The sequence below is a fragment of the Cyprinus carpio genome, chromosome B4, assembly GCF_018340385.1.
Source record: "Cyprinus carpio isolate SPL01 chromosome B4, ASM1834038v1, whole genome shotgun sequence".
Lineage (NCBI taxonomy): Eukaryota > Metazoa > Chordata > Actinopteri > Cypriniformes > Cyprinidae > Cyprinus > Cyprinus carpio.
Window position 1 is genome coordinate 10,944,108 of NC_056600.1, and position 20,885 is coordinate 10,964,992.

At 35.9% G+C, this 20,885-nt stretch overlaps 3 protein-coding genes across 3 annotated transcripts; all 3 read right to left on the reverse strand.

Annotated features, from left to right (window-relative positions):
• Nucleotides 1-3,165: 3,165 nt before the first annotated feature.
• ifng1r (interferon gamma related) lies at nt 3,166-4,552 on the reverse strand. Its single transcript, NM_001360712.1, has 4 exons — nt 4,333-4,552; nt 4,092-4,154; nt 3,785-3,994; nt 3,166-3,363 (listed from the first exon to the last, which is right to left on the reverse strand). The coding sequence occupies exons 1-4, from the start codon at nt 4,489-4,491 to the stop codon at nt 3,295-3,297; spliced, it is 501 nt and encodes a 166-aa protein (NP_001347641.1). The 5' UTR covers nt 4,492-4,552; the 3' UTR covers nt 3,166-3,294.
• Nucleotides 4,553-9,032: 4,480 nt separating this feature from the next.
• On the reverse strand, nt 9,033-13,184 carry il26 (interleukin 26). The gene is made up of 5 exons (XM_042721950.1): nt 12,625-13,184; nt 12,467-12,520; nt 10,382-10,525; nt 10,219-10,293; nt 9,033-10,064 (listed from the first exon to the last, which is right to left on the reverse strand). Exons 1-5 carry the CDS (start codon nt 12,769-12,771, stop codon nt 9,963-9,965), a joined length of 522 nt encoding a protein of 173 aa, XP_042577884.1. The 5' UTR covers nt 12,772-13,184; the 3' UTR covers nt 9,033-9,962.
• Nucleotides 13,185-17,441: 4,257 nt separating this feature from the next.
• On the reverse strand, nt 17,442-19,449 carry il22 (interleukin 22). Its single transcript, XM_042721949.1, has 5 exons — nt 19,121-19,449; nt 18,945-19,010; nt 18,110-18,262; nt 17,946-18,026; nt 17,442-17,859 (listed from the first exon to the last, which is right to left on the reverse strand). Exons 1-5 carry the CDS (start codon nt 19,256-19,258, stop codon nt 17,782-17,784), a joined length of 516 nt encoding a protein of 171 aa, XP_042577883.1. The 5' UTR covers nt 19,259-19,449; the 3' UTR covers nt 17,442-17,781.
• Between the last annotated feature and the right edge of the window lie 1,436 nt (nt 19,450-20,885).

Here is a 20,885-nt window from a genome sequence, read left to right on the forward strand (position 1 = left end):
AGGTAAGACACCAGCCCAGTCTGTGCTGAAATGCCACTGTCAATCAAACTATCGTGGGAGGGGCCTGTCTGTGTGACGTCACAATGACAGGCATCTGAGATTGGCTCGATTTGAAAAATGGGTTAAAGATTTTAGTAGATTAAAAAAAAAAACACTGGGTGGGTCTTTATCATTATAGGGTGCTTGTGTACACACACTGCCAACGCACATTTCAGTTCAAACAACTTGTAAAAGTGCATGTAGCATCCGATGACCCCTTAAACGAACTAATTGCATTTTTTTTCTCAAATTAATTGTGATTAATCCTGCCTAACATTAAAGTTTATAAATATACTTTTATATTGAAATTATTTCACATTCAATCTTCAGAATCAGAATGAGCTTTATTGCCAGGTATGTTTAAACATACAAGGAAATTTGTTTTAGTGACAGAAGCTCCACAGTGCAACAGAATGACAGTGACAAGACAGGACACATAATAAAAAGAATAACATAAAAATATACAAAATAGACAATGTACAAAAAGCAAAAACACAATATGTAATATAGAAAATTATGTATGTACAGGTATGATATGTGCAAATTTGAAATGTAAATAAGTATGTGTGTTAAATAAATACTAGTGTTGTGTGTTCCACGATTATTGTTAAGTGTTCATGAGATGGATTGCCTGAGGGAAGAAACTGTTCCTGTGTCTGGTCAATCTGGTGCTCAGTGCTCTGTAGCGTCGACCAGATGGCAACAGTTCAAAGAGGGAGTGTGCTGGATGTGAGGGGTCCAGAATGATTTTGCTAGCCCTTTGGTTACTCTGGATGAGTACAGTCCTTGGAGAGAAGGGAGGGTTGTACCAGTGATTCGCTCAGCAGTTCGGACTATCCTCTGTAGTCTATTGAGGTCAGATTTGGTAGCTGATTGAACCAGACAGTTATAGAAGTGCAGAGGATGGATTTGATGATGGTGGAGTAGAACTGTTTCAGAAGCTCTTGTGGCAGGTTGAACTTCCTCAACTGGCAAAGGAAGTACAACCTCTGCTGGGCCTTTTAAACAATTGACTCAATGTGATTGTCCCACTTCAGGTCCTGAGAGATAGTGGTGCCCAGGAACTTGAATGTCTCCACTGTCGTTACAGTGCTGTTCATGATGGTGAGTGGAGGGAGAGCTGAAGTCCACGATCATCTCCACAGTTTTGAGTGTGTTAAGCCAGCTCTTTAACCTCCTGTCTGTAAGCAGACTCGTCACCATCCTGAATGAGGCCGATGAGTGTGGTCTCGTCTGCAAACTTCAGGAGCTTGACAGAGTGGTCTTTAGATGTGCAGTCATTGGTGTAGAGAGAGAAGAGCAGTGGGCAGAGGACACAACCCTTGGGGGTACTAGTGCTGATCATACGGGTGCTGGATGAGTATTTTCCCAGCCTCACTAGCTGCTGCCTGCCTGTCAGGAAGCTGGTGATCCACTGACAGATGGAGGTGGGCACAGAGAGCTGAGTTAATTTGGGCAGGAGTAGGTTTGGGATGATAGTGTTATTAAAAGCCAAGCTGAAGTCCACAAACAGGGGACTTGATCCTCACATAAGTCCCTTATCTGTATAGATATTGCAGGATGTGATGCAGTCCCAAGTTGACTGTATCATCCACAGATCTGTTTGCTCTGTAGCACTGCTCTATGTGCTTTTCTTCTCTTGTTCTTTCTGAAGACCTGGCGCACGTCATCGTCACTGATCTGGAGTGCTGGGGTGGGGGGGGGGGTTGCAGGAGGTGTGAATGGTGTTTTTTCAAACCTGCAATAAAACCCAATTCAGATTGTCTTTTCAAACCTGCAATAAAACCCAATTCAGATTGTCTGCCAGTTGTTGAATCTCCACAGTGCTGGGGGATGGTTTCTTGTAATTGGTGATGTCTTTCAGACCTTTCCACACTGAAGCAGGATCACTGGAAAAGAATTAGTTCTTTAGCTTTCCAGTATAATTCCTCTTTGCCACTCTGATCTCCTTTTCCAGTGTGTATTTGGCCTGTTTATACAAGAATCTGTCCCCATTCCTGCAAGCAACTTCTTTGGCCTGACAGAGCTGTCTGAGTTTTGCAGTGAACCATGGTTTATCATTGTTGTTGGTTAAATGAGTCCTGGTAGGAATGCACGTCTTCACAGAAACTGATATAAGATGTTACAGTCTCTGTGAGCTCATTCATATAAATCCCCAACCAGTTAATTAATAAAAATCTTCAAAATCCTTAACTGCTTCATTACTCAATACATTCACAGCCCTTAATACAGTATAATATCATTATAATACAATAATGAACTAAAAATATAACATGAACTATTTTTATATAAATATACATAAAGTTATCAAACACAAAATACTAAATCAAAATTATTTACTCTTTTTTCTTTTGTTCTTTGATTAACAGACATCACATCAGCTGGGTTATTAGTTTTTTTTTTGGCTGCTATTACTTTAAGAGCTGCTGCTGCTGAACGTGAAGCTGAACGTGACACAGATCTGATACGCATGCACATAGTTTCATTCACGCTTTAATATGAAATGATACAGGCTACATGCATTTGTGCATGCAATAGAAGAGCACGTTCTACGAGTACAGTATTACGGCTGACACAACAGGAAAACTAGTTTTTACTGACATGATGGCCTGACAATATGTCATCTGTCCAAAGTTCACTGTTGTTCTACTGAAGTTCCCTTATTACCCGTAGCTTTTCGGCACTTGTTTGACTAGCGCTGAGGCGAAGTGGAGTGTGCGTCTGAAAAGTCACTACGTTCTGCATCTAAATAAACACAATTCTTGTCAAGAAAAAAAGAGCCAGAAGCAGCAGTTGTGAGTGGGGTGGCCAACCCTAGCCCCACCCCTGGATTAACTGCCTTAAATATTTTAAACGCAGTTAAACTGGAAAAATAAATCACCTGCTTTGACATGCTAATTTTGACAGTACTAGTTATTATCAAAGTCTTGGTTCAGCATTTTACATACATGTCTTTAAGTATTGGTTCCCATATGAGATATATATAAATGTGTCATTATGAATATGTTTTGATAATGACACATTTTTTTATTTATTGTCTATTTATTCATTCATTCATTCTTCAAAACGTGTTTGAACATCATCTTTTTGTATGTGCATTTTATAAATAACCACACAACACATAAATTAATGCAAAATTTGTAATTTTATTTGTTTAACAGTCCAGTGGAATAATAAATAATACTAATTTAAATAACTGTCTATACAGCAAGAGAAATTAAGATGATTCTTGGTGATTGTCTCTCTCGGTTTTCCTCAGTAGGCCAGATCATACAAAATGAGAAAGGAATTTAGTGCTCCTTTCTGGTTTGTGCCATTTTTCACCTGAATTGAGAACAAACATATACAGTATGTCATATATCATAACCAACATTTAACTTTAATTTACAGACAGTGTTGGGGAAAGTTACTTTTAAAAGTAAATAATTACAATATTGCGCTATTCCATTAAAAAGTAACTACTTTTTACTTTATGGAAAGTAATGCATTACATTACTTTTACATTACTTTTTTGTCATCTGGGCTGGGCTTTCTTATTTGTTTTTTAATAACAAAAACCCAAAGTTATATTTTTGGTAACTGATTTATTTAAAAGTAATGTGTTACTTTACTAATTTCTTCTGATCACGTATCTCGTGTTACTTGTAATGCGTTACCCCCAACACTGGTTACAGCTCAACTAGAAATTATAATCTTGGCAATCATCACAACATTTATGGACAACGTCTATAATCTTTATTAGTACCTCGACTGAGTGAATGTCCTGAAGCTCCCTCCATACTTTCTGTTCTTCACTGTACTTGTGTCTCAGTATTTTCACCTCAGTCATTACATCTGTTAGCCTGGTTTTCGTTTCTTCATTCTCAGCTTTCCCTCTCAGGTCTTGCAAAATTGTTTCAGTGATGTTCAACATTCTATCAAGCAGCAGCGACTGACAAGTGCAGGAGGCCTTGGACTAAAAGAAATAAGTATCATTAGCATCCTATCCAATTTTATTTATTTATTTTTCAGATTTTAGCATTATCAGCAGTAACAACAGTATGAATACTTACATTCAGCTGGTGCAGATGGGAAAGCAAAACAGATTTTCCAAACCATTCTTTGTCAGTTGTATGCTAAAAAGCAGAAATAAAAGAGTGGCTTTTATAAATTAATTGCATTGCCCCATAGCAGTGTTATCCATCTTATACTGGCATCACCATACTGCAATATCAAACTGAGGAATCAAGAAATTTATGCTTGCACAAAACATGTTTAAAATCAATGCAGAAGTCACCAGCAAACACTACTTACATAATGCTTTTGCAGAGGTTCGATTTTTTCTCTTAAGTTCTTCAGCATTTGCTCTTTGTCATTTTGGGACTGTGGAAGTCTGGCTCCGACGGTTCCTTGAAGAGACACTATTAGGAGAAGTGCACATATCAGGTGCACCATGTTAAGCCAACAATACATTTTTGCTAAACACACAGCTGTAAACACAGTGCCGGAACGTGACGCTAGTCAGCAGGTGAGTGATTTTGATGAGGATGGGGCTGTGGGTTTATATAGGTGCACAACTAAGAGCAACGACATGATGGTGACAGGGGAAGCCCATCTGGTTTGGGGTTTCTTCGAAAAAGGTTTTCTGTATTCCGGAGATATCCTGCATTCACCCAACCCCAAACCCATTGGGCAGCTTTCATAAGGATTCATATGACTGTTGTTTATCAAACATTGCCATAGTTGCAAGCCACCGAACAAGCCTTCAAGAAACGACTGTAGGTTGCCGGCCTGTTCAGATGAACTGACTCAGCATATTGAAAGCTAGATCACCAGCACATATACAGTATAAACTTAGAGATTATGGTATTATTTGAAAACTAATGGCTATCCTTTTTTCCTGTTTGTTGTGTTATGCAAGTATAGCATTTGTGTATTAAAGTCCCCCCCCCACACACACACACACAAAAAGAGGTTTTGATAAATCACAATTATGTCATAAAAACTCTAAAATGTTGATGTTATTCAAAATAACAAAATACTAAGTCATAATTATGAGATAAATTCTAATTATGACATACTATTAAAAGTTAAAGAGATAAAAAGTTGATATTATGAAGTAAAAGTTGAAACTGACAGTTGAAAGGTTATGAGTCACAATCAAAATGACTTTTTTATGTTGTAATTTCACAATTTTATTTCAAAATTATGACTTCATGTTTTAATTTCAGTTCCGGTTTCTCATTTTTATTTAAGAATTTTGTTTTATCTCATGTCTGGTTTCTCAGTTATGATTTAGTATCTCAGTGTCAGCTTTTTATCTCATAGCTTTTCACCTCATAATTTGTATTTTTCATGATGATGATGTGGCAGAAATTAGCTTTCATTGGGTATTTTCAGTAAAATCAGACTTTTGTGTGTCTGTGTGTGTGTGTGTGTGTGTGTGATTTTACATCCATCTTAAATCTCTTCCATCTCACTTTTCAAATTCTCATTAAATGTAATGGTATTCTTGTATAGTTTAATGCATGACATTCGATTCTTTTGTGATTGTGTTGACATAGATGATTATCTAAAACATCCATCCACATTTAATTTGAACCTTTATGTACATGCATTTATAAATGCATTGCTGCACATGCATTTGTTTAAATTTTGAAGTGCACTTGAGCTTCTGTGACACAAGACCTACTTATTATAAAACTGCTAAAAGATAAAATCAAACATGTTTTGTATTTTTGATCCCATATGCATTTCTGTAGCATTTGCGGTTAATCTGTGGTTTGCTTAAGATTTGCTTAAGTTACATTTTACAGCCTGTGGCCACACAGTTTTTCAGTTGAATTCCCCATCATACATACTGTTGTGTGTCAACGTCAGTTCTCTGAATCTGAACCTCAGAAATCATCTAAAACGAGTATGTCACTGCACTTAAAACCGTGTAGTTCAAGTTGTGCATGGGTATGCTCAGTGAGCATGATGAACAGTGAGATGAATAGATCTGAAAAATGAAAATGTTTTCTGGAATCACCAGGTGGCATTACTGGGTAAAAGCACATGCAACTACTTGCAATTTTTAAGAATCAGCCATTCCTCAAAAACAATACAACTATTACAATAGGCTTACATGTAAGTGGCTCCAGCTAAATGATGCTTTTGAGTAAATATATTTCTTTAATATGTAACTATTTTCTTTTTTGTTAGATTTCTACTTCTACTGTTTTACAGTTATCTGATTGCACTCAGAACGTTGAATCAAACATAAAAAGATACTTCAGCTGCACTTAAAACAACAACAAAATATGAAAATATCATTGGTTTTCAAGAAATATAGTACAACATACATTTCAAGTAAAATATATCAGGTTGTAAATGATAATACAAGATATGTTATCCATATTGAAGACAAAAAGTCATTTTCTGGTTGTCGACTAGCTACTGGTGAATCATGTTCATGCTGTAGTAAATGTGATAAACTAAACTTGTGGTAAATGCATTTCTGATAACATCCACTAAAAATCACTTTGAGACCAGCGTGGGTACAGAAATGGCTTGGAAAAGTAAAGTTAGTTCAGTGAAAGGGTTAACACACTTTCATTTATATTAATAACACAGTATTATAGTGTTCTAATAACTACTACTGACAAATACCTAAATAGTGAAAACTGTTTGTGGTCTAATTGGCTAGTGGTTTTAGTAGTCATCACTTTAAAAAAGTGTGGTAACGCTTTAGAATGCTGTTCTTTCATTAATGAATAACCACACAGGACAAATGGGTAACACAATATTAACATTCTAGTAACTACTATTAACTACCAAGAAACTGATTGAGTGCTGTTACTAATTCCTAGTAGTTCTCTGCGTGGTATGAAAAAAGTTGTTTTTGATTCACTAATAGTGAGCTACCACATGCAACTGAGTGTTGTTATGTACTCTTATTTTATTGTTAGTTAGTGATAGAAAAGTATTCTAAAGTTTTACCACCCAGTGTTCACTAAAACTACCAACCAGTTGGACCACAGATAGTTTCCACAATGAATTACAAGAGGGCATTTCTGTGACACATCCAACCCCAACCTTTACCATCCGCATGTCGAGATAGATCGAAACTGTGTCACTGCAAGGTTTTACCAAGTAATTTAACTCTATACTATCTATGAATCGATGTGAACCTGTGCGCATACGTTTTTAAAAATGTAAGTCGTTGACGAAGACGACGAACCATGAGCGAAAAGAGTTGGGTCGAGGGCCTTCTAGTCTCCACTCCTTATTGGAAAAGAGAGTGATTCAGCTGTATTGTTAGCTGAGTCATTGAATCAATGACCTAAGTGCTTCCTCCGCGGCCTCTCCATCTGCGTAGCAGCTTAACTGTGAGTTTCCAGTGAGCTTGCTGTGGTCTGGTGCTGGCTTAGCGCTGCAGTTTCTGAGCACAGGAGTCAAAATTCACCCGATTTTTCACACCATTTTCCTCATTTACGAGGAGGATGTGAGGTGGCATTTTACTCAACTTTCCAATGATTTATGTAAGCACTTATGGTGGAATGTGGTTTATTATAAAGTTACTGGGGAAGCAGAGTATTTCCATTCAACATATGCATATTAAGTTGCGTGTGCTAATGGTTTGATATGTATATGATGCTAATAATGATTTATAATTTGCTTAATATTTATTTTGCGCATTTTTCTTTATTAAATGAATGTTCCATCCAGAAATGAAAATTCTGCCATAATTTACTGAGAAGAACTTTGGTAACCAAATTTGACGGTAGCCATTGAGTTCTATAGTATTTTTTCCATGGCTACCTCCAACAGTTTGGTTACCAACAGCGTTCTTCAAAATATCTTTTTTATCTTCAAAAACTGAAAGAACATATCGTTTTCAGGTTTAGAACAAGTGGCTGGTGATTAAATGATAAATGATGAATTTTAATTTCTGGGTGAGATATCTCTTTAAGTCACAAAGCTTATGGCCTCATTTATTATTCTAAAAATTGAGATTGAGTTCACCCAAAGACAAAATAATGACTTACTCATCATTTACTCACCATCATGTCATTTTAAACCCATATGGAGCTTGACCATTCTTCTAAGAATCTCTTTTTTGTTGTTTCACTGAATACAGCATGAGGATAAGTAAATGATGACTGCTTTCATTTTTGGTTAAACTGTGTTTTTAGTGATTGCTTCTAACAGGCAAATCTGTTTAACTAGAAGGGCACAACTGGCTGCTGTGAGTAAAATCTAAATTTCCTAACCTCTTGAAACTCCAAGCTTGCAGTTTTGATGTAACCAGCGTTTGCAGAAGTTGCTTGTGTGGCTATGAAGAACAATAGTGTGAGAGAAAGTTGTGTTTATTTGTGTATGTAAGTGTTTGTGTGTGCATGCACATGCAAGCCCGCGCCCTTTCGTTGCACCAGAACTGAGCATAGGTTGGGTTGTTTGGGGGCGATGTGAAAGAGATGTTTGTGGTTGCGTTTCATGGTGCTACGACTTCCAGGAACTGCAGCTATGATGACAGTGACAGAGTTTGCCATAGGATTGAATACATTTGTTTAGTTAAAAAAAAAAAAAAAAAAAGATGACTCAAAAATCTTTCATGCTTTTTAAAAAACGATTTTAAACATGATTGCAGCAAAATGTGATTGTTTGCTGCATTGTATTGTGCAATGTTTTAAACAGGAATATATTAGAAACTTTTGAATTGGATTATAATCGTGCTCAAATTTGCATGTTGACTGATTTGCGTGCACAGACTGTGCTTGCCAAGTTGGCAAATATTTCAATGCAGCTGAGAGTGCAATACCTAAATATGAACCACTAGAGGGAGCCAATGAACCGAAATAGTGCAGTCTGGGGTGCTGGAGTATGACGTCATACCTGTTGTTCTAGTATCAGATCCAGTGACATTATGAATACCTTCATGAATACCTTCTGTTGGCTTTGATCCTTTTCTATCACAAATGTACCATTTTGTGATAGAAAAAAAGACTAGTCACTGAATCGTTCTTGTGTGCTGAGTATGCCATTCCTATGTGCAGTCCGTTGATACTGTATTTTCAATGTTAAGTTGGACACAATTAGAACCCTGAACAGTAATTAGAGGCAACCTAATACCACCCATGGTGCGAGACAGCTAGATCAGTGCTGTATCATTTACATTCTACACCACTGAAAAGCCTTGAAAATACCAACACAATGGCAAGCTCTCAGTCTGATTTAAACTTTATTCAATTTCAAGGTTCGCAAATAATACTACATCACATGTAGCAATGTACATTCAAATTCAAATATGGCTGGTCTTGTTCATTTATGACACTGACAATGAATGATTGCTCTCAGAGAGAATAAGGCCTACAGATAATGTCTGATTATAACTTAATAAAATAAATATTATATATTTTAGATTAAAATAACTCTCATTTCCACTTCAGCATTTCAAACGGTTCAAATGAATTACAAATATAAACAAAAATACAAATAAAAAATAAATTATTGATTTGAAAATTAACACAAATGCACAAAGAAAATAATAAATATGCTTTCAATTCTTTGATATTACTCTGTATCCTTTAAATGCCTTTTATACAAATATTTTTATTCATAATGCCAAGTTACCCAAATGATTGTCTAACCAATGCATGTAAGCATTGGGTCTATTTGCTATGTGAAAGAATGCCATAGCTTCCCTGAGATTTGTTAAATTAACCTAGAAAAATCCTAGGATGTAACTTGATGGCTGGTGTAGTCTGGAAATCAAATGAATTGCTTTGGAAGCAGTCTGTTGATAACTGATAGAGGAAGTGATAGTGTTTTTATATGACTCAAGCCACTGTGTATTTTATGGTATTTGTGTTCATTTGAACCTGGTTCCTCGACTGCAGGATGTGTGTGGATGGGTGTGTAGAAATGTATTTGCCTCCATACTGAATCCTGATTCATCTGAGCTAGTGGATCTCGTGTGTCCTTCTCTTATCCATGGCGTAACTGATCCAGACCAAAACACTGCGAAACTCACTCTGTGCTTTGCAGAGACCATTTGGCTGCAGCTGCATATGGAAAACAAAGAGAGTTACTCATAAATCATAATGCAATGGACATCTCATAGGCATAAAAAGAGATAATAAGCTTTTGGGTCAGTGATGAGTATTCTGATAAAGAAAATGGATATGATATTTCGCAACCTAAGTAAATTTTTCTTACCGTCTTAAGTTTGTCCTCGATTGTTTTAAGATTCTCTCTTGCACAGTGTGAAGGAGTTTGTTTGCCTTTAGTCTCCTGTGTCAAGGAAAAAGAAATCAGTTAAAACTGAAAATGCATAAAAATGTTTGTCGATGCATGGAAACATAAAGCAAGTCTTTCTTACACAGATCTCCATCGTGTCCTTCAGCCTTGCGACAGAATCCATAAACAGTTTTGGCAGCTGATAAGTGCTGTTCTTCCACAACTTTTGGAATACATGTTCATCATAGATTTCCAGGATGCGTTTGAAGTCAGGAATATTCAGTTTCTGTAAGGAGGTGTGCAGATAAGTTTATTTTAATTTGCCAAAAGGATCAAGGCCAACAGATTTTTGTTATTCTAAATGACAGATGAATAGGGGAGACTGAGGCTAGTTGTCACAAAGGCACAAAAGTGTGAGTCAAAAGTGAAAAAGAGAGTAAGTTGTCAAAATTGTAATATTATATATTAATTGTTCATTTATTAAGTTATTGATTGCTGTTGGTTTGATGATTTCACACATTTCTTTATCCATTATTTTCTTTTTTAATCAAGTAAAAATGTTTTATTCAAAATATTTACTTTTAGAGCAGGTTCTCATTGTGACTTACTCCATATAGTGTGACAACATGCCCCATGAAAGGCCAGCTTTTGTTTTGTCCTGATCCATTCAAAACTGTTATAATAATAATTATATATCTGCATCTCTCTGCGTGTTTCTATGCATGTCCCACCACTAGGGCTGCACGACATCGCGATGTACGAATCCACGATAGTCACATCGCAGGATGTGCGATGTAAGCTGTCGCAGTTGATCCGTAATTCATTAACCGTACGGGCCAGCTGCTCCCCGGCCTTTGACGAATGTGATTCGCGGATTAATTGCACAGCTTAACCATCATAGAGTGAAAGTTTATCATTTGCGTGTGTTTTTAAGTCCTGTCAGTTTAACAGGGCGCATATAAGAACGAGCAGAGAGAGAGAGAGAGAGCCCCGGGCATATTAATCAAAATCAATTGACACGATGGTGTCGAGAAAAAAAAACAAAAAAACTATCCAGTGATGAAATGTTTCCTGTGTTGTCAAATCTTGTGTGATATCCTAAACTGCCGAGATAATTACACAACGCGTGCCGTACACGTCTGATTCGCGAACTACTGATTCCTTTGAACCGATTCAATTTAATGAATGGTTTGAACAACTGACCTGTCCAATACTGAACTCACGAGACGTCTGAATTGGTGTATAAAAAAATCTGTAACACTTTACAATAATGTTCTATTTATTAAACTATTTAACTACATTATTTAACATTTACTATTACTAAACTGCACTTCTACAACATTGTTAATTTCAACATTTAGGCTATAGCCTTCATTGTTGAAATCAAAAGTTGTACAGTATTTGTTAACATAGTTAATGCACTGTGAAGTAACATTACCAAAATATCTAATTAATTTACTCTAATTTAAATAATACTCTGATGTTTAAATCATTTAAAATGAGAATGTAAGTGTGCTCACCCCATTTTTGTTTGTAAGAAAAAAATTAGATTAGATTTCATATCGCAATATATATCGCAGAAAAATAAAATATCGCAATGTAATTTTTTCCCAATATCGTGCAGCCCTACCCACCACTCTAGTGTGGCAGTTTTGTGGAAAAGTTTTTTTTTTTTTTTTTTTTTTTTTTATGATATTAGGATATCAGGGCAGCTGTCCCACCATTTCTTTTTTAAATTGCAATTAATTCTGATACAGAAATTTTTAAATCATCCTCATCACTGAAGGGTGATATGTGTGAACTGTGTTTTTAATGGTTTTTTAATACATTTTTAGATAACACAAACAAATATTCATCATCTATCTTATGTATATATATATATATATATATATATATATATATATATACATATGATCATTTTGAGATGCTTAACATTGGCTGCTAATTTCTTAAACTGCACACATTTCGATATAGATACATATATTTATTATCATTATCACACATTTAATTTAAAATAATACAAATGTAAAAAAAAAAAAAAAAACTTTAATTTTATAAATATTTAAAATATGAAGAGTTCAGATGCAAAAACCCTCTAAATCCATCAGATTTAATTTATTTTCTTTCTAAATAAGCGTGTTAAAAAATAAACACTTAAAAAGCTTACAATTTAAATTGCTGGTGAAGCTCAGGTATAAAGGTAAATAATGCATAATTATTATCTTACCTTTGAGCACTTTTTAAGTTTTACTAATATTCGGTGGAAGGGTGCATTGTCCCTCTGCAACAACAAAAGAACATTTGTTATGCATGTCACCTTATTAAATATACATATTGTAATATACATATTGCAATTGGAGTCCATGTATGAATTAGGATACTTACAGGTAGATGTCTCTGGATGAGTTCTGAAGTCTCCATCATGTCTTTGATCATAGGTGGAGTGATATGCAGGTTCAAGCACTCTTCTTGCTTGTGGCCTTGAGCGCAGCACAGGACAGTGCAGAGGGCGAGCAAGGTTACAATCCACATCCTGGTTCGGTTTCAGAGAGGGTTGAAACGTAAGGTACAGTCTGTACAGTAGCTCAGTGTGCTTTAAACAACCACTGACATTCATAGCTTTTATAGCTCCATTCTTTGTGAAAAAAAATTCCCACACTTGTGACGGAGTTTCTTTTTAACCTCAAATGCTGAGGATTGCATACTGGCTCGGCCCTCATTTTTCCTTGTGGGTTCAGTCACCTGTTGGCCTATGTGGTTTTGCATTATAGAGAGGAAAGCCTTGTGCAAATCGACTCAATTACTGGACGATGAAATCTAGGTTGCGAGAGCATAAAATGTGTTGCGATGCATTCAAACCTACAGCATTTCCTTTGATGTGATGTCTTGAAACTATTTAGCTATTGGAAAAATACTGTGAGATTTTTTTTTAAACCACATAGAACGTTAAAAAGATGATGTCAAATATTTTTAGTTTCTTTGTTCCAAAAATAATTATAAAATATTTCAGATTAACTACACAATATTATCTAGTATATATAGTTTAAAGTTGTACGTTTGACAAGTTTAGACTATTTGAAGGCCACAAAATATTTCATCATTCATTATTTTAAAAACTAAAATGATTTAAAATGATGTTAGACATGCATTCGTCCTAAATCCCAAACAAAAAGTTAATATATATATTTTCTCAAGCCCCCCTGCAAATTAGGACAGAGGTTACTGATAACTTACGTGATCGTCGACATTTACCGAAACACGTTTTACCATGACAAAGTATAACCCCCTCTTCCAAAGGGCTTAACCACCTTCTCAAACCAGGTCAGCACCTACAAAACTCAGCGAAGAACTTAACCTGACCCAGAAAGCGTTCTCAAGAGCTGCCACAGTATAAAAATACCAAAGATGAACTGTTACAATAAACATTTGAGTCAGAGGGTGCAAGAGGATGTTCAACGTTTGCATTTATTGGAAGACCACTAGTTTGATCAAGTCTTGTAGACCAAATTTAACTTGATTTGAACTGAGTCATGCTGAATCACTATGAATGAAAGGGGAAAAGGCTTCCCAATATCACTTCTTCTTCAACCACAAGATCTGATAGTATCAGAGGTGAAAGCTAAAAATACCCCGGCTGATTGAACCATTCAGTCTTGCATTATACTGTACGTATGTGTTGGGAACTTTCGCTTTTGTCTGTCTGTGTGTGTATGTTAAACATGTTACACAATACACACAAGGAAACATGAACCTGAAAATTCCCAAGCCTTTCATTACCCTGTGCATTCCACCATTTTTCGTGCATTTACCCTTCTCGTTAAGGTTTTAAAATATCCTCTCTGAGGCGTTACTGGCTGAGATGGAGTGTCCAACAGTGGGGCACTTCCTGGGAATTTCACAACACCTCAGACCTGCAGAATGGAGGATAGTACATAGGCGTGGGAACGGATTTTTGGCAGGTGATGCAGTTTTGATAAACATACATTGTGCGCATGCAAAGCGTCAAGGCATCAGAGAATTGCTTAGGCAAATGACTATTAAAATGGGTATGTATGTATTGTTTAATACTACACCAAAAAGAAATGGCCAATCATGATCTGGCTTTTGCTACTGATAAATTTTTTTTTTTCTTAATGCATGTAACTAGATTTGTGGGATATGTTCATGTGTGTTCACCTTAAAAATGTTAACATATACTATATTGACACAAGTATTGGGGCGCCTAATCATTACACCAACACGGACTTTAATGACATTGCATTCTAAATATAAAGACATTCATATGAAGTTGGTCCCCCTTTTGGAGCTATAACAGCTTCCACTCTTCTTGAAAGGCTTTCCAGGATGTTTTGGAGTGTTTCTCTGTAAATTGTTGCTTATTCGTGAGGTAGAGTATTTGTGAGGGCAGGCACTGATGTTGGACAAGAAGCTCTGGCTCGCAATCTCCGTTCCAGTTCATCCCAAAGGTGTTTGATGGGTTTGAAGTCAGGGCTCTGTGTGGGACAGTCAAGTTCTTCCACACCAAACTCATCCAACAATGTCTTTATGGACCTTGATAGAATAGTAGAGCTTCTTCCTCAAACTGTTCCCACAAAGTTGGAAGCATAGCATTGTCCAAAATGTCTTGATATGGGTTGCATTGGTGCCGTGACCCGGATGGGAGTGAGGTTTAGGGAATTGAGTGTTATAGAGGCCAGCTGGTAAGTGATGGGCAGGTAAACCTCACTCCCCTGATCTCACGTGGTACACTAGCGACTGATACCGTGTCCTAACCATTGCTGGAAATGGGGGGAACGCAGAGTCCGGGGAGTGAATTTCGAGGGGGGATGACATTTCATTTCCAACTGTTGTTTATTTGGAAATTAAAGAGATTTCTGTATTTTATCCATTCAAAAGACTACGAAAGCGATCCTAGTTCTGCATATAAACCTAGCGCGATATACAATAAAAACGTAGGATATTTGTGTCTATGGGTGACTGCGCAATGCCTCTTTTGTGATTCGCCATAAACCTGCATACTGCAGCCAATGGAAATGTTTCTCTATCAGTGCGTATCCTGCTCCTCACAACAGATCGTGAAAGCAGACTGCAGTTTTTGTCATTCAAGCCCAGATCTTCTCATTATAACAAAGTGTAGAGACAATGTAAATAATAGCTTCAGTGTGAAGTGTAGAGAGTTTCATTAATTATAATGGAAGTTTGTGAGATTTCTAATAAGAAAGTTAGAATTAAAATGTAAAAAAATTATATCTTTATTATTTAAAAAAAAAAATTTCACTGACGAAATAGAGCAAAATCAGACAACATGTTCCTAAAATGTAAGCCAATTAAAGACAATTACTAATCGTTCAAAAAAAAATTATCATTCTTTCATTTCACTAATCAAAGTTTTTTTTTTTTTTTTTTAATTAAACACAATCATTAATGTTGTTTACATTATAACGTGCAAATTCACACACAAAGTATCTTTAATTTGGCCAGAATTTCAGGTGCCTATATACAAGAAGGTTTAGAAAAAATATTACATAAGTTTAATGTTATTATAGATTATAAAGGGTTTTATAATGAAATACATCCGAGAGGTCATATTAACCCCCCCCCCCCCCCCCCCCTAAACCCCCCCCCCCCCCCCAATTCCATGAAACTCTTGCCACACAGTTTTTGTGGTGATATTAATACCAGTGAAGTGGTTCTTAAAGGGTTACTCCACTGCAAAATGAAAATTTTCATTTTGCTATGGAGTATCCCTTTAAGCTATGTAATCACCAGAGCATTGGCAACTTTTAGGCACCATGTGCTACTGTTGTAGTCCTCAAGACTGCTCTTGGTCTCCGGTCTTGTTTCTTTTGATACTGTTTTGCCAGGTCAGAATTTAAAAGGGAATTGTGTCCAAAATGTGAAGATATGATTGCTCAAAAATTATTAGTATTAGATCTTGTTTTTATTTTATAACATACACGATTAAACAATAGCCTATCACAAGAGCAAATCGGTTGAGTAAATGATTCTGTGACTCACTCATGAACATATCCCACTGGCGGTTTTAGTGTCATATTTATTTTTCCATCCTATTTCTATATTCAAAATTGCATTTTTTTAAAAACATTGAGCTCGATAATATTTATGTAGTTGTACAGTAATTGTATCAATTCAGATGTTGTTACTGATTTAATTCGATTGGTAACAGCTCTATCAACTGTCTTATTATAATTGTATTTCTTGATTAAATATAAGGCATTTGCCTCAGCACTCAGTGACCCTGCTCTGTGACTTTAAGTGGTCTTATGCTGTTCCACCTTTCAATAATACCATAGACCGTGGAATATGAAATATCACCATTAGGCCAAGTCCACTGGGATTGACACTGTATTTACTTATAGGTGTGAGTAAAAAAATACTCAAAAAAAGTTCACACAGCAACTTACAATAGAGGCTTGAATATAGTCTGTGTGAGCGTCCCACTGAAGTCAAGCCATATTCTATTTGTGACACACAACTCATATCTGCATCTCTGTAAGTTACCGAAACCATGCATGAAAACCTGCAACAGACTAGATGTGTGCATGCAGAGCTGCTCTCTCACACTGTATGACGTGACTGATAAGGAGTTGTCCAGAACAGTTCCATTCTAAACAGGGTAACCAAACAATTAATGAACCCCATTGACTTCCATAGTATCAACTGGGGACCTTCAACTGTTTGGTTACGTTCTTCAAATTATATATTTTTTGGGTTCGGCAGAAGAAATTAATTCATGCATGCAACTTGAGGGTGAAGAATTTGCATTTTGGGGACAATTAAACTTTTAATGCAATTACAGTATGTCGATTTGCAAGGCAAACCTGCTTCCTCCCCACACCAGAATTTATAGTCACATCAATACATTTAAATTTCAGTTATTTTAAATGGAAAAATTTAACGGTGTTAACAACACCCCCGCATGAGTTATTCCAGTAAAATGTCAAATAATATTTTATGATCAAAATCAAATAGTTGATATTGTTATCCAGTCTTACTCACTAGGGGGGTTTCAAAACACTCTTTAACACACCTACTGTATGAGGAAGTATGATGAAATCATGAGTTAAATTATCACCGATTGGGTTGTTCTGACTAATCCTTTATGATGTTAAAACAAACGTTGTACATGCTTGTTGTAAAATAATCAGAAACAAGCTTAAGAGAAATAAAAACCTGATTTTATTTGAAAACAAACACACATATCTCATGTATGGAAAAAGATAAATCCATAAATTGCAAAATACATTAAATTCATATTTTTTAAACTTGGTGTGTTAATGCTTTTACAATGCATTTACTTTGTAGTGGTCTGTCTTGGGATGTTAAGCCCAAGTCATCCACAACAACAGCCACAAATGTGACCTTACAATACACAGCATGAAAGCACAGTTTCCATGCCATTCTTAAAAATCTAGATAGCCTAAAATAAATATCTCAAATAAATAAGTCCATAATAAATAATCCTTTGAATATTAAAAAAAAAAAAAACAGATGGCAATACTGCGGAGGAGATTTTCAGAGTCATATTCTTGGATTGCAGGATTCAAAGAGGTAGTGGAAGAGAATAATCGTCTCTCCGACTGCTTTGTTACGAGTTTTCTGAAGAATAAAAATAATTGGTATTAAAGGCATGCAGAAGAACACATTAAATATTAATTCAACACTGAATGAAAATATCAACTTACCTCAAATTCCTTTTCACTGGCAGTTTTATAGTTCTTCTCGAATTCCTTAACACGCACATGGTCTACGAAGTCCGAGGTTTCCTGTAAAAACAGAACGTTTAAGTACAAAGCAGATAACGGCTGGTCAGCTGGTTGAAATGATCAAACCGTTTTTGAAAACTTACACAGTGTGGCTTCAAAATGTGTGCGATCCTCTGCAGGTCAGACCTCACAAAACGAATGTTTGGGTATTTTTTATCAACATGCTCATCTGCGTGCAAGATGTGCTTTAGATAGTAATTCAGGATCATGGCGTTGACACAACAAGAACTCTCTTCCTGGAACAGAGGTAATCATAATTTAGAACATTAGTTTAATGCCATAGCACTTTACACTGTTAAAAATAAATAAATAAATAAATAAAGTTGTAAATACAACAAAGATTATTGAGTATTTACAATTGAAAATACAATTGTCTTTCTTCTTTAAAATTTTATATTCAATTCAACGTTGCTTGTTTTTTTGCAATTAATTGTTAAATTTACTAGCAATTTCAAAGTGAAAATTGTTTCACCACCAGTATAAGAAATCTATTTGAAATCCAATCAAATCAAATGTGACTATATTGAATTATAGACTAGGTTTCTTTCAGTTCTATTTATTAGAACATATTAGTGTCAAAATTGTTCTAATGAATAAATGATGACTAGCAAAAGAATAAGTATTCGCCTGTAAAGTAGTAATGACTATTGAATAGATACTACATACTCCAAAAATCACTCAAAAATAATCCAACAAATACTGATCACTATTGAAAAAAGTGCTACTAAGTGCCATATATATATACTTTCAGGAAAAAGGCACAAACCTGTCACTGGCGTGGTAGCCTACTATTGATATGTATACTTTAAATACTAATAAGCCCCATTTAAGGGTAAAGAAATTGAAAATATGTACCTTTAAGGTTTTGTACCACCATAGTGACAGGTTTCTATTTTGGTTATGATTTAAACAACATACTTTTAGCATAACCTCGGACAACACTGGAAGCAGTCTTGTTTCATGGTCTGTATCTTCCATCTGTGCCTGTGAGGGTTAATAAGCATACATGTTAATAAACAAAAAGATACATTTATAAAAGTGTTGCTCTTTCGTGTATATAGAATATACACTGCAACTGAATCAACGAAACGTACATGTTTAGTCATCATAAAGAGGTCGTTCCAGGTGGCGGAGCTGTCTAGAGGTTTGGGGCGCGGGCGAGAGAGGTGCATCGCCTGGCCGCGCAGAAAGCAGCAGCAGCACATCACAGCAAACAGAGTTAGGAACTTCATCCTGCAGGCAGACGTGTGGATTCAGTGCTGTTTCCTCTTAGGTAGACTGGTGTTCCTCGCAGACGAGATTTGGAGTGCATGTTGTGACTCTAGAGCTTTTATATTCTCCTGCTTTGTCCCAGTTATTACCACTACGTCACTGTGGTATCGTCTCTTTACCTTTGGCGTACTCCCCCAACCACTGCACCTGAGTTTATCAGGTCAAGCGGATCTCTGAGTAACCGTGCATGCTTCATTTTCGCTGACTGTTATGATTGCATCGGAAATTCGCACTGCTTATTGTCTGACAGAAATAAAGCTGCCAATAATTACTGCAATAAGGACATATGACTGGTGAAGTGGTCTGAAGTGGACAGAGTGGCTATTTCCTGTGAATTCCCCGCGCTGGTGAATAGCTGTTATTAATTAGTGCGCGACAAAAATAACGCCTTTATTATGTAGTTCTTTCCATTTAACGCTCCTAGGAGACATTGCAATTACCCATTTCCTGGTCAGCATGTTCATATAAGTTTGAAAGCTGCAGCCGACAGGAAAATTATTACATCATAAAGCAAATAGTGTTGTTGAAAATTCTGTCAGGATGTTTGGGGAAGCTGTCGACGCCTGTGTGTGAGATGCTCAATTAGGAAGGATCATCAAATGTGTGTATCAAACTAGATAAAAGCCTACATGTTGCCGACATTGACATAAAAATCCGTGATTATGAATTTATCGAATTTGTATAACGTCAAATACAATAACATCAAGAATGTTATTGTTGCAAAATTGTTCTTTAATAAAACAGTTCTGTTAGCATTGTAACCAGAGTTCTATTGATCTGTTCTAAAATGAAACTTACAAAAACAATCGAATGGTTAATATTCTTGGGAAAAAAAAATAATGTGAAGCCGTATTATTTATAATCTCTCACCTATAAAAGCGTATCAATTTTCTAATACTGTCTAATTCTATACATTTTATTTAAGGGAAAAATTGAGGCTATGTTGATTCAGTCATGATTCAATAGTGGCTGGATTTGTTGAGTTCATTCAGTAGCCTAAATCATGAGACTGATTCAATCCAGTAACAAAGTTCCGAAACGATTCATTTCAGACTACAGGTCCCGCTGTATGTTTTTTCATTTGCATGTAAAATGCTGAATACTGTTATGAGACATTTATGGTACGTCATGTCAGAAATATGTAAATACAAGTTGTGGCTAGCAATGAAATTGTTAATTGATTTGAGAACTTATTTTTGCATGAACGCACCATTCTTTTTCTTTGTGCGATCGCTGATATAGTTGATGAGCCTGAATGGGGGACATTCTAAAACGCTTAACGTGGCTTAATGTACTAAGATATTAACAGAACAAACTCACTAAACATCATACTAATAATAAACGCGCTTAAAACAAACCCAGGACTCATCTGATTCATTTTTTATTTTTTGTACATAGGCCTAGTATACTTTATTAGTATGATTTTTTTATTTTTTGTACATAGGCCTAGTATACTTTATTAGTATGATGTTTATTTATTTTTTTAAATCAAAAATCACAGTACAATAACACAAATCAACCGGTTAAGCGTTTTAGAATGTCCCCCTGAATGTAACGCTATTGTGGATTTATTGTCTTCAACAGCTC